Source organism: Tursiops truncatus, chromosome 14 (assembly GCF_011762595.2).
Source record: "Tursiops truncatus isolate mTurTru1 chromosome 14, mTurTru1.mat.Y, whole genome shotgun sequence".
NCBI classification, from domain to species: domain Eukaryota; kingdom Metazoa; phylum Chordata; class Mammalia; order Artiodactyla; family Delphinidae; genus Tursiops; species Tursiops truncatus.
In genome coordinates, this window is record NC_047047.1 from 54,357,919 (window position 1) to 54,385,602 (window position 27,684).

Sequence of the window (27,684 nt, forward strand, 5' to 3'; positions counted from 1 at the left end):
GGCTGGCTAGAATTCTAAAGGGGAGCACTCAACCATCTGCTGAGGATGAGCCTGTGAGCGAAAAGATCCGGTTCAGCGAGGAACTGGCAGCCAGGTTGGGTGAGGTGGAAGGATTTTCTCACATTTCAGGAGGCATGGGGCTCCCCTTTCGGAATCTGGGGCTGGGATTAGCAGCCGAGGAGACAGACAAGAGCTCCACCTTCCACCCACTACCTCCGAGCTTTCTAGGTCTTGCTTCTCACCGCTCCTGGTAGTATTTCCATCCCAGGAGTTAACTCCTAGCACGCCCATAAAAACAGCTGAAACCACTCTTTCGGGAGAACACGTCCGGGAGGCCTCTCATCCCAACTAAGCTTGCTCCCTACTTCACCCCACCTCCTGAGGATGTGGGGCATGCGTCCACCCCCTGACAAAGCGGCCCCCCTGCCTCAGAATGTTCGCGTGCTGGAAGATTTCAAAACCCAGCTGGCATATTTCCTGCTCCCCGGGGGTACTTCTGAACCTGGGGTGTGCAGCAGGCCGGAAAGGATATCCCTAGAAAACGTCTGTTCTCCCGTCTGCCAGCGAATTCCACCACTCCTGACTGACACCGGGGAGCAGGGGCACAGATAGGGGGAGGGAAACGCCCAGGCACTTTTCCCAAACTGCAAATCCGCCCAGGGAGGCCTGGAGGCCTGGGTAAGGGAGAGGGGCCCGCGGTCTAGGGGTTCTGCAGATCGGGGGAAGGCGGCAACGACCAGTTATCAGCATTGAGTTGGCCAAAAAGTTCGTTCGGGTTTTCGTTCGCGGTTTTGGTAACGATGTTACGGAAGAACCCGAACGAACTTTTTGGCCAACCCATAGTTAAAAAGGAGGAGAGCGACTGCTTCACTTGAGGCCCTGCGCTGGGCCTCGGGCCCCAGCTCGCGGGAGCGGTCGCCCCGCTCGGGCCCCGACAGCCAGCGCTCACCACGCCGCTCCCGGCCCTGGGTGAGGGGCAGCAGCAGGGAACCGGCGCCGGGAACTCGGGCACGCCCCGTAGAGAGGGAACCTGGAATTTTCGATGACGAGGCCCAGGTAGGGTCCCATCACCGGTGCAGCGCCCCGGGACTTCCCGTCCTCATCCCCGGTACCGGGACCCGGGACTGCCGTTAAAGGAAATGCCTAGGAAGAGGGAGCAGCAGGTAAACGTACGGGTTCGGGCGGCTGGACGGTGCACTGCGCGGGGGCAACAAGTAGCTTCGAAAGCGAGTGAGGCGCCAAGGAGAGCGGCTTCCTGCCTGCAGCGAAGCAGGACGTGCAAACAGAGCAGTGAGAGACAGGAACTGAAGAGACTAAAGAGAGACTGACTCGTTCCCTTGAGCAAGGGGGTAAAAGGGGGGTGCGGGTATCCAAAAGGGTCGTGCTCCAGGTGAGGCTCGAACTCACAACCTCGGCATTGCTCTGCATGTACTGCTGTATAAGTACCGCGCGCTAACCGATTGCGCCACTGGAGCTCCGCTTACCCCGCCTCGCGATGGCTCTATCAGGGTTCACCCGGGCCCTGTGCGGGCCTTCGCGGAGCATGCGCACCCGCGGCTTGCGGCTAGGCGAGAACGAACCGGGGCCCCGAGACCCCGCAGCTTCCGGTCCGGCGGTCCCCGGCCTAGTGTAGGAGGGAAGGCTGCTAGGTCTCCCTCCGGCAGGGCGGGGCCCTTTGGCGGGACCTTGAAAAGAGCACAGCCCGCCTCCCTGGGTAGCGCAGGAGGAGGAGCCCGGGCGCTGCGGTCTGAAACCACCTCCGCGCCCTCAGTGTGGAGTTTCGCCTCCCAGGAGCAGGCCCCGCGAGAAGCAGGCCTAGTCCGGGAACCGGGCTGCGGCCGGCGGGCGGGCCTTGTTCCGAGGGGTGGGGCCGAGCGGGGAGATGCCCTGGACTGTCGCCTCTGACCCGCGCCCCCGCGTGACCGGTGAGCTGGAGGAGCCCACCCCCCTACCCCCCGCGCCGCCCTGGAAGTCGGCAGGAGCGGGAAACCCCGTGAATGAGCAAAGCCCGCGCCTGCCGGTGGGGCAGCCAGGGAGCGCCTGGGCCGGAGTGGCGACCGAGCTTCCAAGACCGGACCGGGCAGAGATTTAACCGTCAGACCCTTGTCCTGACCCGGAGGCTTTCTCCTGCCCCTTCTTACATCCTGAGCGGGGTGCTCGGATCGTGTCCAACCACGGGCATTCTGGGGACACGGTGATAGCCCAGGCCTTCAAGAGGGTGCAAGCTAAGCTCCACGTGTTTTGTTGGGCCACGACGTGTATGTTTTGTTTAATTTTAAAGCGAGTTCCTAATATTTAAAAACAAGAGGTCCCCTACAAATATCTGGATATCCATTTCTTTTTTTAAAACCAGAAAGTGTAAACCGTACCCAGGGCCGAATTATGACTGTCCTGTGCCTTACACACTTTTGTCTTCGTGGGCCACTTTGTCCATCAAAACAACAAAAATTTTTTAAAATTATATTTTGCTACTACAAACCACAAATATAATCCAGGCTGGATTTATTGTTACATTCATTATTATATTTATGATTTCAAAAAAAATTAAAATGTAAACATTTGGGGGGCTCTAGGCACTGTGCCTACTGCCCTTGACTGATAACTCTGCTAGGAACCTGCATCCCTCTGGGAGGGTAGCTGTAGCCTCCTCCACAAAATGCCCCCCTCCCCCCTCCCTCTCTTCCTCTGGCGTTGCATCAGTCGATTGTCTCCTGGGCCTCTGTTGGCATGTTGGTCACCCTGTTCCGGTGACCTCTGCTTTCCTGGGAGAGCCAGAAGAGTAAACAACAGAGCACCGTGTCAATAGATTTCAGAACCAGTATGAGCAAGTGATGGGGGCAGAATAAAGATCATGCATAATCACCTTGATGGTGACTAACCCACATTAACAGGTTGTGTTCAGGTGATGAGGTCGAGAGTACGATTGTAGAAGAGCCTTGAAATTGGAGCAGAAGAGATTAGAGAGATCAGGCAGATGATGAGACAAACACAGGTTCTGTTTAAGGCAGAGGCCTCCTGAAGGTGTTTTCAGGAAGTTCATTGCTTTGTACAGACTGGGTTGTGCACCCAGAGAAAGGAGATAGGCGAGCCTCTCCTGGTGGTTTGTAAACTGTGAGAGACACACATCCAGAGCAAGAGCTCAGAAGGGGGATGGTCAACACCCTTGCAAGATCCCATCAGGTACTAGGCAGATGGTGGGATGCAGAGCTGTTTACAACACACCAGGATTAGGGCTCCTTGGAGCGTGCTTTGGCAAGTCCTTGGTAAATCAAGGGCAGCAGAGAGTGAGCCTTTGAAATAAGTCCCTCCCAAAAGATGGAACAAGTTCCAAAAGTAAATGCATGATTTGCCCCCAGGTGGGAATAATTTTTCCCCCTAAATTGAAAGGGGTTAATTTCCTGAAAGACAAGAAAGTAAGTTGTAGACTCATACACAGCGTCTTCTCAAATCCAGTAGCATCTGCCGAGTCTGCTCTTTCTCCCTCCTGAATCCCTCAGGTAGAATCTGCCTGGTGAACTATAAGCAGCAAAAATGGCCCCTGAAAAAAAAAAAAAAATGGCCCCTGGTGGTCCAGCTTCCCTTCCCACTCTCCGCTTTCATGGACTTACTCCTTAACAGTATTGGTTCAGCAGATACTGACTGACCCTGGTTGCATGGGAAGGGAAGGCAGCATCTGATACAGCCTTTGGGAACTAAAATAGCTTAGTCCCCAAGGAAATTGGGGCTCTAAGGGAGGAGTGAGGGCAATGTTGAACCTAGAGGGGGCAGTGTCAGAATCTCTGCCACCAGAGAGATTTTTCAGCAAGAACAAGTATACTGAGAACTTCAAATCACTTAACCTCATACACACTCACCCTGAAGAGCAAAGAACTAAGAGTGAGTCTGAGGCCCTCCCTGGCTCTGTGACCTTAAGTAAATCTCTTACCCTTTCTGGGCCTCAGTTTCCTCATTTATAAACTGAGGGATCTAGACCAGATAAGAGCTTTCTAGCTTAACTGGAGAATGCCTTTTACCATGTATACTCTTGATAACAACTTGCAATTATTTAAGCATTTAATAATTTGTGTGATGTGTAATAAAGAAGTGATTTTTAAAATAAAACCTATTTTAGATATATGTATAATGTTAAAATAATCTTGAGTAATACCCATACTGTAATAAGACTAGTCTCAACCTTCTTCCATTTACCATGTAATGCAAAATGTTTAATTTACTTTAATTATGTAAGGGAAAAGCATGCTTTGTTAACAATAACTTTTAAAAGAACATATATCATATTGGTCTTAGGACAAATGTATATTAAAATGTATGAAATTTAATGACTCATTGTAGCATCAAAAATAGACACAAACTGCTTTCCTAAACGAATGTTTAGAATTTGTGCTTTTTGCACTTTAAAAAACTGGTTTATTTTTATTCCTTTCATGGTTTTGTGTCTAAATGATGAGCTAAAACAGAAGGGTTCTGGCTGCTATATGTAAGCACCATTCTGCAAATAACATGAAGAGGGTATGGTTGGTCTTCATCCCTAATAACGAAAGACCAAATTGGATATAATGATCACTATATTTTCTCTTTTGGGCTTTTGTTTCTGACATACAAGATATTTTGATTAGCAGAATGCAATTTGCACGTTTAGTAAATGAATATCATCTTGAACCAAATTTGTAGAATTTTCAGTATATGGTCTTCTTTTACTTTATTTCAGCAAACTTTTTATGTGTTTAGCCAGCGTTCCATTATGGCTGTATATGAAGCAGTATATGACTTTTAAAAGTTGCTGTAGAGGAGTCACAAGTCACCTACGACCCACCTCTTCAGCTGAGTCATACGCACACTTCTTGTATGCAGGGACCACTGCAGGTGCTGGTCAACAGGCACTGAGACGCTCCCCAAGTGATCGCATGTTGATGGGGCAAGAGGTTGTCTGAAGAATTATTTTAATTATTACTTTTCTAAGTAGAAATTGAAAAGATACTCTGCCACCTGTAACAGTGAAGACCGTCTTGAATGTCTTTCAGAACTCCTAGGATTTGGCAGTGTCTAAGATCCCTTCCTATCCTAATAGTCCATGATCCTCACCAGCACCACGTGGAGAAATGACCCTTTATTTTTCCTTAGGAGGAGAAAGATGTGTAGGTCTTAAGGCCCAAACTCTAGGAAAGTATGATGCAGATTTGAACCAATTACACATAGGAGTGGAACATGATGATACTTTGGAAATCACAGATTCCCTTCACTCTGGACTGAAGCTGAAATGAGGACATGGTGAGAGCCTGTCAGAGGAGAAAAGTCTTAAAGATTGGTAACGTTCAGTGTTGAGGAGAGTGTGAGGAAATGGACACTGTTCAGGGTTTTTGTTTGTTTGTTTTTAAGTCAGTTTAGTAGAATCTATCAAATATATGACCTTTGACCCAGCAGTTCCACTTCTAGGAATCTCTCCTATAGAGACACTGTACGTGGGAACAAGTATACCGTAGGAACAAATAGACTGTATTTCATCAAACCTAAGTGGCCATGACCTGTAAAATGTGCCATCACTTTACGTAGCGATAAGAAAGATGCTGCCGTTTTAACAATGACACTGTGCTTGCATGTCAGACTTACTTTATGCTTATTAAAAGAGCTCTTTTAGACAGACTCCGATGTACAGTTTTAAAATCACATATTACCCTTGAGAACTATTGCTTTTGGTTCGGCTTTTCAGCCTCTTAGTTTCTGCCACCTCCAAACCGGCCAGCGCTGCAAGGGGGAATCAGGCCGCCACGCTCACCTCAGTGCCCTTGTCTTCTCCCTGAATCTTGTGGCTTCTCCACACCTGGGCTGTCTTCAAGCAAGTTTGTTTGTGTGTATTTATTGTGTCTCTGGCGACTATCCGTGGGAATACTATTGTCTACGTGACCACACACTTCATCCTCCCAACAGGGACATTTCTGAGAGAGAGGGGCGTAGGGGTGGGTGGCTGTAATAATACGGGCTCAACGGGCACGACTAGTGACTACAGCGGACCGCCGGGAGCACGGGACTGCCCTAACCACAGCCCCCTTCGTACCGCTATCAGCACATGAAACATAAACAGGAACCACTCCCAGTTAAACGTTGTTTAATTATGAGGACGTTGACGGGGTGTGCGCCTGTTGTGAACTTGGTGCTTCTTCAGCTCCAAGTACACCGTCTCTGCCCTGCCCTGCGATCGTGCCAGCCAGCACCACGCTCGCGCCGCGTCAGGGGGAGGCGTCCGCAGAACACTGAAGGGCCTTCTCCCCCTCTTGCCAGGGCTTTGCTTCCAGCTTCTACTGCACAGCTGCCGCTTCCGGTCAGGCTCGGCCATCACCGTTTCCTGCTCGCCAGCCCCAGCCTGCCCCTCCTCAGCAAACTTCTCCCGCCACGCCCCACCCGTGAGTTCTGAGCCTCAGCTGTGGCAGGGAGCGAGTTTATCCTTCCGTGGGTTTTCTGTGTCACCTCTGGAGGTAGTGGCTGCTCCCTTTATCCGTTATTCCTGTGTCCCTTAGAGTCCCGTTGACCCCTCTTAGTAGGTAGTCCCCGTTAACTGGTGGTTAACAGTTGTTCATGTTGAATTTTCCCTGTTCAAAGTACTGGTGTGGTTTCCGCCTCCTGACTGGATCCTGGCTGGATCCTAATTATTTCTTTCACTTGTCGTATGAGAACAAAATCTTTCAAAGAATATGGAGAACATGGGGGTAGGTGGGTAAAAAAATAACGCACTTACACAGCACTTACCATGTGCCCGGCACTGTTCTAAGAACTTTACACCTTATTAACTAATTTAATCCTCATGCCAACCCTATGAAGTAAGCAGTAGTAGTATTTTCTTTTACAGATGAGGAAACTGAGGCAAAGGGGGGTTACCTAAGTAAGTGGTAGGGCCAGTTTTCAAATACAGATTGTAAGACTCAGGAGTCCATGCCCTCAACGCTCTTCAGAGTACAGTGCTGAGTTTGCCTTGGAGAAAGAGACCCATGAGGGGTCACCCTCAAGAGAGGCACTAATCAGGGCTCACAGAGACCCCACATGATGGTGGCCAAAGTGTTCTAACTTGAAATATGGGAAAGACCAGGTAGAACTACGACCCCTAGAGAGATGAAAACTGGGATCCAGGTATGCTGGGGCACCCAAATAAATGCCCAAAGCCCTCCTGCTGAGAAGATGGGGTACAGGATGACAGGTCTTAGAGACTAAGCACAGATAATGATGGGGTCTTCCCTTTGAGAGGAGGAAGGAAGAGTCTTAGCAGAGGCACCTATGGAACTCGGGAGTTTCAGTAACATTCAGGGCTGTCCTTAGGTCAAAATTTTGGAGTGAGTAGGAAAACTCACCCTGTGCGGTTGAAGAAAGATAAGGAACTGGAGTAAAACAACCTTTGTTCATATCTCTGTTTAGCCAACAACTGACTGAGTGGCTTCAATAATATTTCTTTACATGTATACACCGCAGTTGCTTAGCCGTTCTCCTATTAATGGACATCTTGGGTTATTTCCTGTTTGGAGCTATTATAAACAAAGCTACTAGGAGCACTCTTATACAAGTCCTTTTGTTTTAATTTCTTTTCAGTAAATACAGGAGTGGGACTGCTGGGTAGTGCAGCCAAAGGAAAAGTGTACAATTCAGTGGCATTAAGTACATTTATATTGTTGTGCAACTGTTACCACTATCCATCTCTAGAACTTTTTCATCATCCCAAACTGAAAATCAGTACCAATTAAACAATAAACTCTCCATCCCCCTTCCCTCAGCCTCTGGTAACCTTTATTCTACTTTCTGTTTCTACAAGTTTGACTGTTCTAGGTACCTCATATAAGTGGAATCATCCAGCATTTATCCTTTTGTGTCTGGCTTATTTCAGGTAGCATAATGTTTTCAAGGTTTATCCATGTTGCAGCATGTGTCAAAATTTCATTCCTTTTCTATTGTATGTATACACCACATTTTTTTATCCATTCATCAGTCAATAGACACTTAGGTTGCTTCCGTCTTTTGGCTATTGTGAATTATGCTGCTATGAAGATGGGTGGACAAATATCTGTTCAAGGTCCTGCTTTCACTTCTCTTGGATACATACCCAAAAGTGGATTGCCACATCATATGGTGATTCTGTTTAATTTTTTGAGGAACCATCATACTGCGTTTCACAACAGCTGCACTGTTTTACACTCCCACCAGTAATGCACAAGGATTCCAATTTGTCCACATCTTTACCAACACTTATTTTCTGTTTGTTTGGGGTTCTTTTTAGTAATAGTCATCCTAACAGGTGTGAAGTACTATCTCATTGTGGTTTTTATCTTCATTTTCTTAATAATTAGTGATGTTGAGCATCTTTTCATGTGCTTATTGACCGTTCGTGTATCTTCTTTGGGTAAATGTCTATTCAAAATCTTTTGCCCAATTTTAATTAAGTTGCTTATTTTTTTGTTGTTGAATTTTATGAGTTCTTTGTATATTCTGAATACTAATCCCTTACTAGATATATTATTTACAAATATTTGACCCATTTTGTGGGTTGCCTTTTCAGTCTCTTGACAGTGTCCTTTGGTGCACAAAAGTTTTTAATTTTGATGAAGTTCTATGTTTAGTTTTGTAAGAAACTGCCAAACCCTTATTTCCAAAGTAGTTTTGCCATTTTATACTCCCACCAGCAATGCTGATCATTCCAAATGCTCTGTATCCTTGTCAACACTTGGTGTTCGCAGTCTTTTTAATTTTAGGCATTCTACTGGGTGTGTAATAGTATCTCCTTGTAGGTTTAACTTATATATCCCTGATGACTAACGGTGTTGAGCATTTTTTGACGTGCTTGTTGGCTATCTGTGAATCTTTGTGAAATGTTTGTTCAGATGTTTCACCCATCATTTTGTTGTTTTGTTTTTGTCTTTTTTGTTTTTTGGGTTTTGATCATTTTTTTTTGATCATTTTTTAAATTAAGCTGTAGGAGTGACTGATATTTCTCAGTTTCCTCATCTGTAGGTAGCAGGTATGAATTCCGCCATGACACCTGGGCTACAAGAAATGCCAAGCTTAGCCACTGTCCACACAGCCCTGGACTCATAAGAGCCCACATATGTCCACTCCTGTCCAAGGCATGTGAGATCCATGCTAGGAAGAATGAGGGGGATGCCACAGGATGTTGGGGGATGCGGTAAGAGGGCAGTGGAAGTGTCTAACACAGAGTGATTTGAAGGGAAGTAGCATTCATGGCCCCTGGCAAAGAGGGAAAAGAAGACCAGCAAGCTAAAGAATATTATCTCCACGGGAGGAAGGAGGGAGGGAAGGGAGGGGGGAGAGCTCACTGGCCCTGGAGCCAGAAAAAAATGGAAATGTAGCAGACATATAAGCCAAACTGAAAGCTCATAGCAGAGCTGGCCTGTGAATGTCTCCCTGAGGACTTTCCACCTGTGAGGTGACAGGGAGACATAAACTTCCTGCTCTATTTGCAGAGAGCCCTGAAAAGCTGACAGTGACCAGCATGCAGTTGCAGGGCGTTCTTCTCAGCTGCCCTGCCCTGCCCTGTCCAGTGGGGTCTTAGCTGCAGTTACTGGCTCCATCCCAGGGCCAACAGCCAACTATGATCACATTAGAGAAGTAGTATATTGGAGGGTATATCCGTTTTATTATTTGATGCCCCGATTTTAGAACCTAACCCTCCCTGAGTTGCAAATCACAACCATAAAGAAATCTTTTAATACAGAGAATTAAGCTTATAAAAGTATATTAGGAGACAGAAATCATGCCAGTTGTTTAACAAAGAGAATGTAATACAGAGAACTGTTAACTAGGTTTAAAGTTGTTAACTAGTAACTGAAAAGTCAAAAAAAAATCTGCAGTATCACAGAAGTAGCAACTGTAAGAAGCAGTTATACCCGCTAGGACTGAGGGAACCAAAGAAGAAGGTGAATTACTAAACCTTGGAAAGTGGAGAATGACTTCTGCAGAATTGAAACTCAGACCTCTGACAGGGCATGCCAGCTTCTGGAACTGGTAACTCTGATGGGGTCACTTTAAAGCTGATTCTGCGAGAACTGGAAAAATTGCAAATTGGATTTAGAAATTGCCAGGGGAAGAAGCCAAGGTGATGAGCCCAGGAGCCACAGGCAGCCAGGAGACAGGAAGCAACCAGGAAAGAGCAAGTCCCCTCTCCTTTCTCCATCCCTGCAGTCTCCCTCTATTACCTCCACTTTGCAGGGGTAACAGAACCAGCTGGCAAAGCATAAATGGAGTTTGCAGAATCCCAGGCCCTGCCTTATAATGCAGAGTATAGAAAGTGAGTTTGGAGCTGAGAGACAGTAGCTTAATAATTGGTTAATACATTAGAAAAACATATAAAAACATCTAACTCTTGCCTGTATAAAACTTTTAAATAATAATCTAAACAATATCAACATAGAAGTTGCCAGTAGGGAGTTCCAGCAGGAAGTTAAATCTTGCCCAGATTCTTTTGTCCTTGACTTGTTCTAGGGGTCGATACAGATGCTTATTAACAGTACACATTAGAAATTACAAGTTTACAGACATGCATGTATTTAAAAAATAACCACTAGGACTTTCCTGGTGGTGCAGTGGTTAAGAATGCACCTGCCAATGCAGGGGACACGGGTTCAATCCCTGGTCAGGGGAGATCCCACATGCCGCAGAGCAACTAAGCCCGTGCGCCACAACTACTGAGCCTGCTCTCTAGAGCCTGCGAGCAACAACTATTGAGTCCGCGTGCTCTAGGGCCCTTGTGCCGCAACTACTGAGCCCGTGTGCTGCAACTACTGAAGCCTGCGCACCTACAGCCCATGCTCCGCAACAAAAGAAGCCACCACAATGAGAAGCCCGTGCATCGCAACGAAGAGTAGCCCTTGCTCACCACAGCTAGAGAAAGCCCACGCACAGCAACGAAGACCCAGCACAGGCAAAAATAAATAAAATTAAAAATAAATTAAAAAAATATATACATATATATATAAGGCTTCCCTGGTGGCGCAGTGGTTGAGAGTCCGCCTGCCAATGCAGGGGACACGGGTTCGTGCCCCGGTCCGGGAAGATCCCACATGCCGCGGAGCAGCTGGGCCCGTGAGCCATGGCCGCTGAGCCTGCGCGTCCGGAGCCTGTGCTCCGCAACAGGAGAGGCCACAACAGTGAGAGGCCCGCGTACCGCAAAATAAATAAATAAATAAATAATAACCACTAGACACATAGGACTAGAAGGTAGAGGGGGGAATGGGTCAAAGAAAACTTAGTAAGTCAGGTGTAATAGACATGGTTCACTACCTTCCAAGCATCATTTCCCACCTCCCAGTCATGAGGCAGAGTTTTATGTGAATATCCCACCCCACCCCCATGGCCACAGACTTTGGGGGAAGCCAACTCTGCCTCCAGTTTCAAGCACAAATCTTAATTTGAATAAATCAATCAGAATATCTCTCCCTTCACTCCAGTAATTGGTTCAGGTTGGGGCATGTGAAACTTGTATTGCCAGTAAACACACCTGGTTCTCACTTGGGGGCAATTTTGCCCCCCAGGGACATTTGGCAATGTCTGGAGACATTTTTGGTTGTCCCAACTCGGGGAGAGATACTGGCATCTAGTGGGGAGAAGCCATGAATGTGCTAAACATCCTACAATGCAAAGGACAGCCCCCTACAAAAATTATCCACCCAAAATGTCAGTGGTGCCAAGGTTGAGAACCCTTCATCTAAAAGAAAAGCTATGGATAGTTTCCATCTCTTGACCCCTCAGGGAATCAGCCTTGGGATGAAGCTGATGCTGCGGTTAGCAGATCTGAGGAACAGAAAGAACCAGGGTCTATTATGACACCACTAGTTCACAAGCTCATTCTTCCTCTGCATATCCAGTTATATAAGTCTTTAACTTTCTCTTGGTTAAGCCATTGTTTAACTGGGGCCTCTGTTATTTGCACCCATGAGCACCTTGATAAACTAGAAAAGAGATAATTTATGTAACACCGCAGGTTAGGCTAACAGAAACCTTTAAAACTACATTCCAAGCAGAGAATACACATTCACAAAAATTGACCATAGACTAAGCTGCAAAGGAAATCTTAACACATCCCCACTGAAAAATAATACACAGACCATCTTCACTCACCACAATGCAATAAAATTAGAAACAATAAACAAAACAAAATGATAGCTAAACAAAAATCAAAACAAAAAAACCCCCTCAAACCAACCGTATGTCTAGAAAATTTAAAACAGACTTGTCAATAATACAAGATAAAGAGATAGCAGGGCCAGAACCCAGATTTCCAAATAACCAGTACAGTTCATGACCTAGCCCTTTTATTCATGTTTGTTCTTAAACATTTGCTTAATTATATGAAAGGGAGGGAAAGCGGGACAGAGAGGCAGACAGAGACAGACCAAGGTGAGCTGGGATAGGGATCGGCTGGAGAAACTAGTTCTGTCCGTTGACAGATTGAAGAGATCAGACTGTTAGCAGCCAGACTCAGCGAAGCCTGGAAGTATCTACTGGCTTTAGTGACCTGGGCAGGCAACCACCATCCAGGGGAGAGCAGAGCCAGGCACCAGCAACCAGGACAGGCTCTGATGAGCTTTGGTCCTCGGGCAGCGACTGCTTCTTGCTCCACGTTGCACATGAGCTCCTGTGTGCAGAGAGGAGAGCTGGCTGCTGTGAGTTGGTAAGAGCCAGAAACTAGAAGGAGCCCATGGGTCAATAACTGGAAGGAGTCCGGGTGGCTGTGACTAAACAATGCCAGCACACCCAGAGAGAATTCGAATTGTTGACTTTCTGAACATTGGAGTCAAATGGTGCCCAGCATCTTTTCATATGTCTCTTGGCCATCTGTATGTCTTCTTTGGAGAAATGTCTATTTAGGTCTTCTGCCCATGTTTGGATTGGGTTGTTTGTTTTGATGATCTTAAGCTGCATGAGCTGTTTGTAAATTTTGGAGATGGTTAGCAGGGTGGAAGGGTGGGGGGCAGGGATAGTTAGGGAGTTTGGGATTGACATGTACACACTGCTATATTTAAAATGGATAACCAAATAACCCAATCAAAAAGTGGGGGGAAGATCTAAATAGACATTTCTCCAAAGAAGACATACAGATGGCCAACAAACACATGAAAAGATGCTTAACATCTCTAATTATTAGAGAAATGCAAATCAAAACTGCAATGAGGTACCACCTCACACTGGTCAGAATGGCCATCATCAAAAAATCTACAGGGCTGGGCTTCCCTGGTGGCGCAGTGGTTGAGAGTCCACCTGCCAATGCAGGGGACACAGGTTCGTGCCCCAGTCCAGGAGGATCCCACATGCCGCGGAGCGGCTGGGCCCGTGAGCCATGGCCGCTGAGCCTGTGCGTCCGGAGCCTGTGCTCCGCAACAGGAGAGGCCACAACAGTGAAAGGCCCGCGTACCGAAAAAAAAAAAAAAAAAAAAAAAAAAATGTACAAACAATAAACACTGGAGAGGGTGTGGAGAAAAGGGAACCTTCCTACACTGTTGGTGGGAATGTAAATTGGTGCAGCCACTGTGGAGAACAGTAGGGAGGTTCCTTAAAAAACTAAAAATAGTTTGCCCCATATGCCCCAGTAACCCCACACCTAGGCAGAGATCTGGAGAAAACCATAATTCGAAAAGATACATGCACCTCATGTTCACTGCAGCACTGATTACAATACCAGGACATGGAAGCAACCTAAACGTCCATCGACAGAGGAACGGATAAAGAAAATGTGGTACATGTATACAATGGAATATTAGCCATACAAAGGAACGAAGTATGCCATTTGCAGAGACGTGGATGGACCTAGAGATTGTCATACAGAGTGAAATAAGTCAGAAAGAGAAAAGCAAAGATCGTATAATATTGCATTTGTGGAATCTAGAAAAGTGGTACAGATGAACTTATTGGCAAAGGAGAAATAGAGTCACAGATGTAGAGAACAAACTTATGGTTATCAAGGGGGGAAGGTGGAGGGGTGGGACAAATTGGGAGATTGGGATTGACATATACACACTATTATGTATAAAACAGATAACTAATGAGAACCTATTGTTTAGCACAGGGAACCCTACTCAATGATCTGTGGTGACCTAAATGGGAAGGAAATCTAAAGAAGAGTGGATATATGTATACGTATAACTGATTCACTTTGCTATACAGCAGAAACTAACACAACATTGTAAAGCAACTATATTCCAATAAAAATTAATTAAAAAAATAAAAATAAAATGGATAACCAACAAGGACCTACTGTATAGCACAGGGAACTCTGCTCAATATTATGCAACAACCTAAACGGGAGAAGAATTTTAAAAAGAAGAGATACATGTATATGTGTAGCTGAATCGCTTTGCTGTACACCTGAAACTAACACAACATTGTTAATCAACTATACTCCAATATAAAATAAAAAGTTTAAAAAAATAAAAAGTAAAATGCAGGGTAACTGTCATTCTTTTCTTTGAACTGCATATCAGAACATCTGTTGGGCTGAAATCATGGAGGTTTTTTTTCCTTGTAGTGGGAAGTCATTCATGCCTTTATCCACCCACCCACCCATCCATCCAGTTAACAAACATCCAATCATCTCCTCTGATTACTTGTAGATGAGAAAGACAAAGAATATGGTTTGAGTTATTTTGGTGCCAAACAAGATTCTAGAAAGAAATTGCTCAGAAAAAAAAAAAAAAACTAAATAAATACCTAAAAAGAAAAAGGAGAGAGAAGCGGGGAGGGGAGGGGTATGTGAAGAGGAAACAGGAGGATCCCAGCAGGGGAGGGCAGGAGTCTTGTTTGCTATCAGACTGGGGTTTTTTTGTTTTTGTTTTCCAAGCTAAAAAATTTATTTTTTCAAAAAAATATATATTTATTACAGAAAATTTAGAAAATACAGATAAGCAGAAATATGAAGAAATCATAACTCAAAGATGACTTGCCAAAATTTTGGCACTTCCAGATTTTTTTCTATGAAAAAATATCTTTAATTCAAACTGCAAGTATTATCTTCAAATACAGTTTTTACTTAATAAAAGTAATTCGTCTGACTGGGTTTTGATTTGCACAAGGAGCCCCTGTGTCTGAGGGTGCTGAGAAAACCCGCCCACCCCAGGCAGCAGGGAGTGGCCAAGATGGGATGGGGGACAGGAGTCGGAGGAGTTTCGAGTTTCTTAAGCTCTACAGTCTGGATGCTGGTGTCTGAGCTATGTTCCTTCTCCCCCACCCTCACCTCCCTCCTCCAACACACAGGCGCAATCTTCCTAAGAATTCTGAGTCGGGAAGAAAGCAGGTGTCCAATCGTCCTTCCCCCTCCTCCGCACCCACACAGGCAAGCATCGGGTCTCCCTGCGCCCCGAGGGTCCCGGGTTAGCGCCTCTCACCCCAGGCTGGAATCGTTAGCCCATTAGGTTTGTCCGCCCTCCGCACCCCGGATCCCAGATTCCTGAGGTCCAAGTGCCCGGTTCTTCATCTGTAAAACTCCTCATAAATTGTGGTGTGACTTGAATATGCCCCCAAGACACGAAAGGAGCTGAGAACAGTGCCAGGCACCTTGTCGGTGCTCTGTCCGCCACCTGCGAACGTAGGTGAATGGACGGCGCCCCCCAGCCCGGCGCAGCGAGTACCTGTCTTGCGTCCGGGGCTCCCAGCATTGCGCCCCCCGCTGCTCCTCCTGTCCTCTCCCGACCCAGCCACAGGTAGAGCCGAGCAAGCAGCCCCCAAGAAATCTGCGGACCCTGGCCCGACCTCTGTCCTCGTGAAAGGATAGGGGACTAACATCAATCGGGGCCTATGGTGGCCGCTATGCAACCCCGAGATGGCTGTGTAGACATTCCCAGTTTTCAGATGAGGAAACTGAGGCCCCAACCCAGTGCCAGCACCGCTGTATTCAGGCGCTCTGGTTTACAAACCCGCCTTCTCCCCCTCATAGGATTTCTTTGGGTTTCTCTGGGGCCCAGGCGGAAAGTCTGGGGACAAGGGACCAGGAAGTTTCTCGATCCTGTGACTTACGCCCGGATCGGGCGCCCTACTCCGGCGCGGGTGGGCGGGGCGCCCAGACTGTGCTGCGAGGCTGGACCAGGCGGCGCGGAGCGCGCGGGGGCTCCAGACCAAAGTCCGAGAGGGGCCACAGCGCGTCACGGGTGGTTGCCCCGCCCTTTGACCCTCGGGATGCTGATTAACCAGGCGGCCAATAGGCGGTCGGGCAGAGGCGCGCCCCTCCGACGGCGCGGAACACACGGCTCTGGAGCGCGGCTCCTGGGGGACCATGGAGAGCCCCGTGAGAGTGAAGGCTTGGGTGCAGGAGAACCGCGCCTCCTTCCTGCCCCCGGTCTGCAACCAGCTCCTGTGAGTCCCACGCACGCCCCCACCCTCCTGCCCTCTGTCCTCACCCCCTTCTTCTCCATCTGCACCCCTCAACCTCCAGCTCGGAGTTCGTCAACCCAGAAGCTTGCAGAAAGGGGGATGCCATTCTCGTGATGTTCAGGGAAGGGTGAGGACGGGCTGTTCCGGGTTTCACCACCTTTGTCTGTTCCTCTTTCTGGTGACTGCGTGATGCCTTGACGTCTGAGGATGGCTGGGTGACGGAGACTAAAGAGATGCCGATGCCAGACGGCAGCCCTGTCCCCCAGGGCTGAGAAACAGCGCTCCAACCCCCACTGAAATTGGGGGGTGGGGAGGATACCCCAGAATCAATTGTAGAACGGAGGCCTGGGGACAGCCCAGTCGTACACGCACACTCCGTTCAGGAAGCTGCAGGCAGAGGGCGAAGTCAGAGGGTCAGCTCCTGCGGGGGGATCTCCACTTGGTGCTCTTCCCAGGCCCCACTTTGCAGCTGGGCGCTCACAGACCCCCACCAGGCCCTCCCTGGCCACCTCTGCCCCAGCACCCAACAGGGCTGACCGTCTTCCTCCGGCAGACCTCTGAGGCCCTCCTCTGTGGACCCTTCACCTCCTTCCCCCTCATTCGCCTGGGTGGCCCTGCCTCGTGTGCGCCCCAGCTCCGGGTTCACAGTCCTGAGTTTGCTGGGTCCGCTGAACATCTCCAGCAGGGCGGCTCCTCAAACCACACAGCTCCAATCACTAACACCTTGACAAGCCCGAGACTGCCAAGTGTTTTCACATCCTCTCATTTAATTCTCCAGTAGCCCCATGAGGTGGGATTTTTTTTTCATATCTTTATTGGAGCATAATCGCTTTACAAGGTTGTGTTAGTTTCTGGTTGTACAACCACGAGCTGGTTCAGGACCTCTCCCCTCTCATCCACTGCAGGCACCAGAAGCAGCTCAAAATCATGTTCGTCGGGGGTCCCAACACCAGGAAGGACTACCACATCGAGGAGGGTGAGGAGGTAGGCCGCAGACTGCCCCCCTCCCCCCCAACCCCGCACCGACCCAGCCTGGGGGGAGGGGACACTTCCCCTGCCAGGGTCAGAGCCTGTGGATGAGAGAGGCGGGTGGTCAGATGACTGATGGGTGAAGGGGGCACAACTGAAACCACAGGGTAAAACTGCTGCCCCGAAGTTGTGGGCATCCAGTGACACCCTTGACAACTCCCGGGAAAGAGTCCAGCCTCTGCGGGTGTGAGAGGTTCCAGCTGTTGGGCATCAGCCCCCAGGCACAGAGGCCGTCCATGCTCCGGGGGAGGATGCCCTGGCCCCTCGCCCCCAAACCTGAGTAATGCAAGATTGGCCTCCAGAGTGAGACCCCCTCCTTATCTAGAGGGCTGGGAGGCCCCCTCCTTATCTAGAGGGCACAAGACACATCAGTTGCTAGGAGCGATTTGATGGAGGGGTGGGCAGGTGGGAGGGGGAATTTGTACTAAATACCCTTCTGTACCTTGAATTTTGAACTGTATTTCTGTGCTATCAACCCCAAAGTAAACAAACAAAAGTAAACTCAAAAAAAAAAGATGGGCCCCCTCGAGAGACACAGGTGGGTTCCCAGCTATCAGAATCTCTGGTGGCAAAGGTTCAGTATGGGGGGCCTGATGCTGGGGTTCAAGGTCCGGGGTTCAGCTTGGTCACCAGCCTCCACCCCCCACCACTGGTGTCTCAGCCGCACCCGGGGACTGGAGGGAACATAGGAGAATCACTCGCTTAACAAGCATTTGCCGAGCACCTAAGGCGTGGGTGAGGGCAGAGCGGGGAGGACCCCGGGCCAGCCAACCCCTCGCCTCTTCCTGTCCTAGGCCCCGCCCCTCTCCCGCCACCCACTTCTCACAACACACCTCACTGGAGGCCATTTTCCTCTGGAAAAAGTCAGCAGGAAAATCGAAACTACAGAGAGAAGATGGGATTGGATTGGGAGTGGCCCCAGTGGGGGAGATGAGGCCAGTCACAGGGTCTTTCCTGCCTGCCTCAGTCAGCCTCAGGACCCCCATCTTGTCTTCCAGGGGCTTCCACCTTGTGAGCCCAGGTCTCAGTGCCCACCTCTCCCGTCTCCCTCCCTCCTTCCTCCCCTTCTTGCCCCCTACCACCTCTGTCCCAGCCCCACCTCAAGGTCTCCCCAAGTGGATGGTATCCACTTAGGGGCCGAAACCAAACCCTGACTCAGCTGGGTCGCTGGCAGGTGAGGAGGGCTGGCTTGAGCAGGTGTCCCCACTCTGGAGGGACCCTCAGGTGGTTGGGAGGAATTTGGGAATTCCCATCAATCTGTGATGGCTTGGTCCTACCTGCGGCGGGGGAGAGTGCCAGCCACAGGCCCTGGCAGCCACAGGGCTGAGGGTCAACATCCTCTCTGTCCCTGCATCCTGGGCACACTTCACAGCAACATTCTGAGTAGATACTGTCATTTTATAAATGAGGAAACGAGGCACAGAAAGGCTAACTGAATTGGCCAAAAGTACACGGTGACCTGGCCGAGCTGAGGGCCAGGTGACACTGGATGCTATGCCTTTAATTACTGTGTGCTGTGATACGGTATCATGTATCAGCCATGTACGTCGGCCCTGAGGCACGTGCATTTCTTAAGATTTTTTTTTTTTATGTGGACCATTTTTTTTAAAGTCTTTATTGAATTTGTTACAATATTGCTTCTGTTTATATGTTTTGGTTTTTTGGCCGCAAGGCATGTGGGATCTTAGCTCCCCGACCAGGGATCGAACCCCCGCGCTCCCTGCATTGGAAGGCAAAGTCTTAACCACTGGACCGCCAGGGAAGTTCCGAGCCAGGTGCATTTCTGATTCACTGCAGCCACTTTCCTAGAGGTGGAATGACTAGGACAAGCTGTAAGGTGGCCAACTGTCCTGGTTTTCCCTGGACTTTGACAGTTTCAGCGTGGAAGGTCCTGCATCCCAAGAAACCCTTACAGGGGTGTGAGCTGTGAAGGCTCTTCCTGCCCTTTGCCACATTGCCCTTCAGAGGGGTTGTGTCAGCTTGTCCTCATGTCAGACTGTAAAGCCACATTTCTCTAGTTTCCCTGAGCTCACTTGATTTCTTTTAGTAGACTCTGGGACAAGAACCTCTATCTCCTCTAACTCCTTACACGATAGTAATAATTATTACTAATAACACCTCTTCAGCTATTGGCTGGGGCTCTTAACACCCGTGCAATGTGTGACTGGTAAAGAGAAAATGTGTCTTCCTCCTCCTCCTCCCAGTGCCATGGGTAATCTCAGTAAACACGTTAATTAGGGACTTAGGATGGAATAAGAAAATGCGGTAGGAGCCCTGCGGCACCCGCTCCCCACCCCAGGGAGACAGCAGGGGGCGAGTGCTTCCATCCCCAGAGCCCCCAACTCATCCCAGCTTCCAGCATCAAGACCACCATTTACATGGCCATTTATGTGTCCAGTCGACCCCCAGAGGGATTTGGACCAGCATAGCCCCATTCCAGGGCATCACTGTGGCCAGAGGAGCTAGCACTGGCTCCAGAGCTATACTCAGACTCAGGTCCAAACTGCTGCTCCAGGACTAACTGTGTGACCTTAGGCAAGTTGCTTCACTCTCTGAGCCTCAGTTTCCCTTTTTTCTTTTCTGCAGAATGGGGCTAGTAATATTTTTGGAGGTTGTCACAAAGATTTCTGATAATGTACAGGCATACCTAAGAGATATTGCAGGTTCGGTTCCAGACCACTGAAAGAGAGCAAATATTGCAATAAAGTGAGTCACATGAATTTTTTGGTTTCCCACTACATGTAAAAGTTATGTTTACACTATACTGTAGTCTATTAAGTGTGCAATAGCATTATGTCTAAAAACAGTATACATACCTTAACTTAGAAATAATACTGTTGGGAAAATGGCACCAATAGATTTGCTCAATGCAGGGTTGCCACAAACCTTCAATTAAAAAAAGAAACGCAGTATCTGGGAAGCGCAATAAAGCGCAGCACAATGCAACACAGCCTGTCCGTATAGGAAAGTGCTCGCCCAGCCCCTGAGATGCAGTAAATGGGTAGTTCTCCTTACCTGGCTGATGGGTCCCTGAATTGTCCGCTAAGCATCTCAGCCAGCCTCCTGCCCTCAAGCCAGACACCAACTGTTACGTCCTGGGTACTTTGGTCATCACTTTAATGTCAAGGTATGATCCTCATGTGTCCCCAGCCCTTTTATCTGTGGCCTGTGTCAGGGGAGGCTGGGGCCTCATGCGAGAGTGACCAAGGTGCTCATGAACCCTGAGGCCTTCAGGAAGTTCCTCAGGTTTCCTGGTCAGAACTCAGGCCAAAGACCTGGAAAAGGGACTGGGGAGGGTCCAAGCCTGTCTGCTGTCCTTTGCCACAGGTGTTTTACCAGCTGGAAGGCGACATGCTTCTCCAAGTCCTGGAGCAAGGGAGACACCGGGATGTGGTCATTCGGCAGGGAGAGGTAAGGCTGGGCCCCAGAACAGGACCCCAGCATGTCCCCTCTCCTGGCTTTTGTGGTGGTCTTGTGCTCCCAGCCTCTTCCTGCCCTCCTACCTGCCCAGCCTGCCTCGGCCCCGTCCTCAGGCACTTCCTCCTCAAGGCTGTCCATCTCAGCACAGCCTGACATCTCCTCTAGTCTCCGGGTGGAGGCTTGGAAGAGAGGGGGCTGGGCTGGACTGTGGTCAGCTGGGGAGGCCTGGGATGCTGCAGCACTGAGGCCTCCGTGGGGGGCTGGCACCTTGTCCCCACCCCTGCAGATCTTCCTCCTGCCCGCTGGGGTCCCCCACTCTCCACAGAGGTTTGCCAACACAGTGGGGCTGGTGATTGAGCGGAGGCGGCTGAAAACGGAGCTAGATGCACTCAGGTAAATGGGCCTGGTCTGGGGGTCTGGCGCAGAGATGGGAGGGAAGCAGCAGGATCCTAGATAGACCCAAGAAAGCCACTCAGTCACCGAGAGGGTTGGTGGCAATGGGGATCCTGCATTTGCTGGCTGATGGGGAGGGATTGGGGTAGGTGGGAGGGTGGGTCTGATGATGCCGGGGAGGCGGGGTGTTCTCTGTGACCGCCTGGGAGCCCATCAGCCTGACACCTTCTGGCTGGGCCCAGAACATGTGGGATCTTAGTTCCCCGACCAGGGATTGAACCCACGCCCCCTGCAGTGGAAGCGTGGAGTCTTAACCACTGGACCGCCAGGGAAGACCCAGAACCTGTGCTTTCTGCACTGAGGTCTGCTGGGTAAGGGCAGGGGGATGGATGCCAAAGTCAAACCCATCTGGCCCAGGGCAGCCCGGAACAGTGCCTCCCACCCCAGAGCTGAGTCTCTGCCAGTGCGCCCCTCTTCTTGTTTCTCTACCCCAGCTCAGTCCACACCCAGCACTGACATTTGAATAACCCTTACTGTGTGCTGGGCACCGCTTTATGTGTATTTATTCCTTTAACCCTCTCAATGATCCTATCCGGTGGGTACCGATCCTATCCGGTGGGTACCGTTACGTACTTTACAGATGAAGAAACTGGGCCCGGGGAAGTTGAGTTTGCTAGAAAGTGGCCGAGCTGGCATTATAGAGAAATATGAAGTTAGGACCGGGATAGCCTAGATGGGAGTGTGAGTAAACACCAAGGAGGGGACGAATATGGGTGCAGAGATGGGTGCTCTGTTTCTATAGCAGATTTCTAGAACAGAGTTCCCATCTTGTTCCATTCAGTCACCCGATTATTATCCTCTGAAAGGAGGACTCAGCCTGTGGTTCAGGGGGACCCAGATTTTTCCAAAAGCTAAGCTATTTTTTATATTTTTTAACTAAGAAAATTAAAATTTCCCAGCAAGTTACTGAAATCAGAAAACTTTGTTATAATGGACATTTTAAAAATGTCCACATCTTGTGTTATAATGGACATTTAAAAAATTCTTCCCCTTTTTTCTAATTACCAAAGTCATACATGATCAATCTTGAAATCTGGAAAAGTACAAGAAAGCAAAATGAACAAAATTAAAATGACTTGTCAGGTAAAAGGTAAATTTGATAGCATGTGAATGATATCTCAATAAAACAAAATAAAGAGAAAACAAGCAGAAAAAAGTCATCCCGCCAATCAAAGCTAACAAAGCACTTAGACGTCCATCTCATCTTTTTTCTATGCATATCTATACCTTACAACATTGCAGTCTTATTGCAAGCATGGGTTTGAGTTTTGTTTTTTTTACATAAAAAAACTCATGAGTATCTCTCATGCTATTAAATGCTTTGCAAAAAACGCCATGTTAATGACTGCATACTAATCTACTGCAGAATAGTCTGTTGTAGAAATAGCTGCCTGGCCTTAAATTCGAAAATAAATTGTTGACATGGGGCTTTATATGGGGAGTCTTCAGTGATGGAGAGGACGGCGTCTTCAGTAACACTTTTACAGCAAATTCAATAACAGATTTCATCTGGCTGCTTTTGACCTTTAATAAAAGCCAGGGGCTCAACATTAAAATGCCACTCTGAAGGCAGTTCCTGGAGGGCATCAAGGTCCAGTTATGAGGCTTTCCAGTGGCCAGCTCCATCCCAGGATAGAACTTAGGGTGTCAGGCAGGGTGGATGCACTGTGTGTCTACAAACCATCGCCCATAAGCAGGACCACTTCTCTTTTTCAGGAGGAGCCGAAGAGCAGAGCTGGCCCGGCACTGGGAGCTAAGCTTGGGGATTAGGCATTCAGTCAGTAGATGTGCTGCATACACAGGGCCCTGAGGCCCAGCCCCGGTCTGCCCCGCGCTCCTCAGGCCAGTGGAGCCGCACGCCAGGCCGGGCTGCGGGCCTGGGTGGGCCTCAGGGAGTCTACTAGAGGCTATGTGTATAGGCGTATGGACCTTCCTCCAGAGAAGAGGCCCAGCGCTTTGCTCCAGTTCTCAGAGCCATCCATGACCCCAGAAGAAGGACCCCCTCATCTGGGGGACGTCTTCAGCACGTTGGTTCCTTAAGGTTCCGTGTGCTCTGACCTAGAGTGCCGGCACACTAGGGCCCGGATCAGGCTCAGCCTCAGCTTCCCCTTTTGGAAAAGCATTTGTCACTAATGCTGTGTTTCTAAGACTGTCTCCAGTCTGCCCTGCTTCTGCCACTTAGAGGCTGTGTAATCCCTGCCAAGTTACCCAGCTTCTCCCTGAACCTCGGAGTTCTATCTACTTTGTAAATGGTCAAGTTTGGGGAACCAGTAAGAGCTATGGGAACGGGGTCGGTAATAGCCCACCCACGTTGGGGCCACACGGGGGCTCCTGGGAGAGCCGAGTGTGGGTGAGCGTGCATCGGCCACTAGGTTGCGCTAACAGGATGAAGCAGGCCGTCAGCTCTGTAGGGCCAGCCTGGGCCCGGCCAATCACAAGCAGAGCCAGGCCCGAGGGAGGCTGCCCTGAGGACGTCCAGGTGGGGAGCTGGGTGCCCACTTTTTGTTCTGGCAGGTACTACGTAGGCGACACCACTGACGTCCTGTTTGAGAAGTGGTTCTACTGCGAGGATCTCGGCACACAGTTGGCCCCCATCATCCAGGAGTGAGCCCCCCAGCCCAGCTCCTGCCCCTCGCTCTCCTGAGGCCCCATGCTCTGGCTGGGGAGAGCAGACCCAGCCCAGCAGTGCTCCTCGGCAGTACCTGCCAGCCTGGAGCTATCAAGTCCAGGATTTAGGGAGAAAGTCTGCCCCTCCCCAGGGTGGAAAGCCCCCTGGGGAGGGGAGGGAAAGGATGGTGGATATACAACAAATTGTGTGAGGGCACCATGAGTGTGTGTGGGCTCCTGCACCCCGGAGTGTATGAGTGTGTGTGTGTGTGTGTGTGCGCGCGCGCGCGCGTCTCACTAGCCACTACTCTTCCCCCTTTGTGCCTGCAGGTTCCTTAGCTCTGAGCAGCACAGAACAGGAAAACCCAACCCCGGTAAGGCGACTAGGAACCATCTTTCTCCCCTTCCCCCTCCCTCCTTTTCCGGAGGAGGGCGGGTCTTGGCTCTGGGTAAGCAGGGAGTCTCCCTTTGAGTGCTCTGCCCTGTACCCCAGGCACAAGAGGATGGCACCAAATAGTACCCCCCATGGCTGCTTGGTCCTTGAGCTGGAGCCAGAGCCCATTCCAGCCATTGGGAGCTGGGACCCCTGGGAACTGGGCCCTCTGGGGCGGGGCCGGTGGGGCCAGAGGACGCTGACCACAGCTGTGGTGTGGGTGCAGACCAGCTGCTCAAGGAACCGCCATTCCCCCTGAGCACACGGTCCGTCATGGAGCCCATGTCGCTGGAGGCCTGGCTGGCTGGCCACCGCAAGGAGCTGCACGCTGGCATACCCCTCAGCCTGTTTGGAGACACCTATGAGACCCAGGTAACACAGCCCTGGGCCACCCAGGGCATCTGCCCAGCAGCCCCAGGAGATGGGAACTAATTACACATGGACACACACACACACACACACACACACACACACACACTCTCACATGCCAGTCTTGGAGGTTGTGGACACAAGCATAGGTCTTCTTGTTTCCTCCCTGACTCTGAGAATGATGGCTTTGCTGTGAGTGGAAGCCCATGGAGGTTATGTGGTCCCCAGCAATCTTTCTTTGCCTTCGGAGTAGGGGGTTGCCGCATCCACTGAGAGATTCCTGGGGTCTGGGGTCATCTCCCTGCCAGGATTTCCTGGGCCTTTGGCCAATCATAGCCTTGGCAGCCAGAAGGGAAAGAGATATTTGGGGGTGAGGGTTGGGTGGAGAGTTGCACAGAGAGAGACCCAAACAAGGCTTGCCTCCTTCCATTCAACATTTATTGAGTGCCTATTATGTTTCAGGCTTTAGTAGGAAAATAAGATAGAGTCACTGTCTCAGAGAGTGTATGGTCTAGTAAATGGAGAAGTTAATCAACAATTGCCACGATCATGTGATACATTCTTTGGTAGAGAAGCTACAGGAAGCCATAGGAGGATAAAGGAAGAACCAAGCTGTGAGGGAAGTCAGGGACGACTTCCTGGAGGAGGTGATATATAGGCTGAGTTTTAAAGCTATTGTAGGAGTTTGCAAAAGGAAGAAAGGGAGATGGAGAGCCCATTCCAGGTGAAGGAGAAGCCTGAGCAAAGGCATGGAGGCTTGAAACAGGCTGACATTGCAAACAGCTGATGTTGGGGAACCAGGACAGGGGAGTGGGGGCAGCAGATACAATTGGTAGATGGCCAAAGTAGCAGGCAGTGCCCACATGCTAGCAGCTCTCCTGGGCTGGGCAACGTGCAAGGACGAATCCTGGGAGCAAGAGAGCTTCACCCAAGTGCTGAAGCGGGGAGCAGGGGGCTGACCAGGCTACAGTGGTGTTTCAGAAAGATCACTGTAGCCTGAGTGAGGACTGGATCAGGAGGGCAAGTGTGGCAACGAGGAGACCTGACAGGAGGCTCACGTTCACTTGTGCTTTACCGTTTGCCACTGGTACATCCCTTGGAGTTTGAATTAGATACCCCCGTGGAGGGATGATCACTGGATGCAAACCTGCCCTAAAAGGCCCAGCCAGCCGAGCCCTGAGCTTACACAGGGATGTGAGAGCCGGCGTGCCCCACCACGCCCCTCCCACCCCATTCTTTCACACCCCTCCTTCTCCCTGCTTCAGTTCACTCCAGCCAACATCTACTGAGTCCCACCCACTCTGGGCCGCTGGGAGCGTGGCCTGCACAGCAGCTGTGGGTTCCGGCTGATGCAGGTCAGAGGTGCTCGGCCTCCCTCTCGCTCTCATTCATCCCCTTCCACCTCCCTCCTCCTCCTCCTTAGGCCAGACTCCTAACCTCTCACGAGGAAGGGAGGTGGGCGTCCTCTGGGGAGTTCATGCGTGTGTGCTACGTGCATCTGCACTGAGCCATGTACACACACGTGCCTCGTGTGCCCCTGGTAGGCGTGCCTCCACATGGGTCAGCAGTAGTTGTGTCGTGCATCCGAGGGGCCAGAAATGTAGGTGGATGTGGAGGGCAGGCACGTGTGATCCCCAACAGCAGGTGGCCAGGGGGCCCTGTGGCCTGGGCAGCCTTCCTCTCCAAGGCCAGCTGTCTGCTCCGCACCTGGAAATGAGGCTGTGTTGCGGGCCCCATCGCTGCCCCACGCAGGCCTGGTGTCTCGGGGCCAGGTTCAAGGCCATCTCCCACGTGGGGCAGGATGTGCCGGAAAGCTCTGTGTCACTTCCCCGCAGGTGATGGTCTGTGGACAAGGCAGCAGCGAAGGCCCGAGACAGGACGTGGACGTGTGGCTGTGGCAGTTGGCAAGTGGGCCCGGGGGTGGGGCGGGGGGGCGGGGCACAGCCTCCTGCCTGCCCGTGAGGACCAAGCTGCTCCTGGGGTGCCCACAGCCCGGACCGGCTCCCGGGCCTCCTTGCCAAGGCTGACTCAGGGACGCTCGGACAGGTGCTTGGCCTGACAGCCTCCATTTGTTTCTCCTATTCCTCTTTCCTAGGAGGGCTCCTCGGTGGTGACGATGGAAGGACAGCGCCTGAGCCTGACCCCCGATGACAGCCTCCTGGTGCCAGCTGGGACCGCGTGAGTACCCGGGGAGGATTTACCCCCAACTGTGGGACTGCCCGCCTTTCCCTGGGATCCCAGCCTTGTCTGAGCCCCGCCCACCTGCGTCGCCACAGGTACAGCTGGGAACGAGGGCAAGGCTCCACGGCCCTGTCTGTGACTCAGGACCCTGCCCGCAAGAAGCCCCTGGGGTGACCTATCCTCATGCTGCGGGCCCAGAGCTGCCACAGGTGCCCCCGAGCGCCACCCCTGCCAAGTAACCCTCCCAGCCCCACCGCTTCTACGTGCACTGCTGCCGAGTGACTCAGGGTCTCCTGGGCCGGGTCCTGGACATCACTGCCATCCATCCTCCTCCTGTCCTCTCCAGGATTGCCAGGTTCCTGGGGGCCTAGCTCTCCTTCACCCCTAACAGCCTTCAGCCCACTGCCCTGCAGGGTTCTGCTGGGCGGACTGCTCCCTGAGGCCAGGGTCCTCTCCATCCCTCTGTCCACAGGCTCAGCACAGCACCTGCCTGCTGCCCAAAAGGTCCTTAGTAAAGGCTTCCTGACAGACGGGCACCTACGGGTCTGCACACACACAGCCTGTGATCTTTGCCAGACACCTGGTGCTCCCATGACTGTGTGCGTGTGCAGGGGGGAGGGAGATCTGGAGCGCTGGGTGACCGTGGACCTCGTGGAGGGTCTGTGATCGGGTCCCCCTGCTTGTAGAGAAGCCCTCATGCTCTGTGTGTGGCGCCTCCATGCGAGCTCCTATGCCTGTCCTGCGGCACAGCTGATGTCCCTCTGCCTCTTTCTCTTTCTCACTTACTCTTTTTACATAACTTTAAAATATAGCATCTGTTGAGGTTTCTCTCCCCAGTAACT

At 50.4% G+C, this 27,684-nt stretch overlaps 2 protein-coding genes, 1 long non-coding RNA gene and 1 other non-coding gene across 10 annotated transcripts in view; 1 reads left to right on the forward strand and 3 right to left on the reverse strand.

Annotated features, from left to right (window-relative positions):
• Window positions 1-1,833, reverse strand: part of LOC109551151 (uncharacterized) — a 168,746-nt gene extending 166,913 nt beyond the window's left edge. Inside the window, exon 1 of one of the 4 annotated variants that reach the window (XR_012325722.1) lies at window positions 1,485-1,833. This is a non-coding gene — a long non-coding RNA (uncharacterized lncRNA). The remainder of the gene's footprint in view (window positions 1-1,484) is intronic. The other 3 variants (XR_012325721.1, XR_012325720.1, XR_002177864.3) reach the window with 3 other exon arrangements.
• HAAO (3-hydroxyanthranilate 3,4-dioxygenase) lies at window positions 834-27,678 on the forward strand. 4 transcript variants are annotated; one of them, XM_073791410.1, is made up of 10 exons: window positions 834-1,056; window positions 17,256-17,334; window positions 20,707-20,790; window positions 21,086-21,192; window positions 23,767-23,856; window positions 24,190-24,233; window positions 24,519-24,664; window positions 26,497-26,565; window positions 26,757-26,839; window positions 26,938-27,678. In XM_073791410.1, exons 1-10 carry the CDS (start codon window positions 1,043-1,045, stop codon window positions 27,014-27,016), a joined length of 795 nt encoding a protein of 264 aa, XP_073647511.1. In that variant the 5' UTR covers window positions 834-1,042; the 3' UTR covers window positions 27,017-27,678. The 4 variants fall into 4 exon arrangements, with proteins under 4 accessions (XP_073647511.1, XP_073647512.1, XP_033694537.1 ...); XM_073791411.1 differs by having other exon boundaries at window positions 835-1,163; XM_033838646.2 differs by lacking the exon at window positions 834-1,056 and adding an exon at window positions 16,069-16,332.
• Window positions 1,383-1,475, reverse strand: TRNAI-UAU (transfer RNA isoleucine (anticodon UAU)). Its single transcript is given in 2 exon segments — window positions 1,383-1,418; window positions 1,438-1,475. It is a non-coding gene; the product is annotated as a tRNA-Ile (tRNA).
• MTA3 (metastasis associated 1 family member 3) overlaps window positions 25,901-27,684 on the reverse strand; it is a 169,905-nt gene continuing 168,121 nt past the window's right edge. Inside the window, exon 18 of the mRNA XM_073791404.1 lies at window positions 25,901-26,368. Coding sequence (XP_073647505.1) covers window positions 26,223-26,368 — 146 coding nt within the window. The 3' untranslated portion in view covers window positions 25,901-26,222. The remainder of the gene's footprint in view (window positions 26,369-27,684) is intronic.

What these genes read in the sequence shown, in the direction of transcription:
- HAAO (XM_033838646.2), top strand. Translation starts at nt 16,253, where the DNA reads ATGGAGAGCCCCGTGAGAGTGAAGGCTTGGGTGCAGGAGAACCGCGCC. An exon ending in GAGACACCTATGAGACCCAG is followed by an intron (nt 24,665 to 26,496) that starts GTAACACAGCCC and finishes ACTTCCCCGCAG; the next exon opens with GTGATGGTCTGTGGACAAGG. An exon ending in ACGTGTGGCTGTGGCAGTTG is followed by an intron (nt 26,566 to 26,756) that starts GCAAGTGGGCCC and finishes CCTCTTTCCTAG; the next exon opens with GAGGGCTCCTCGGTGGTGAC.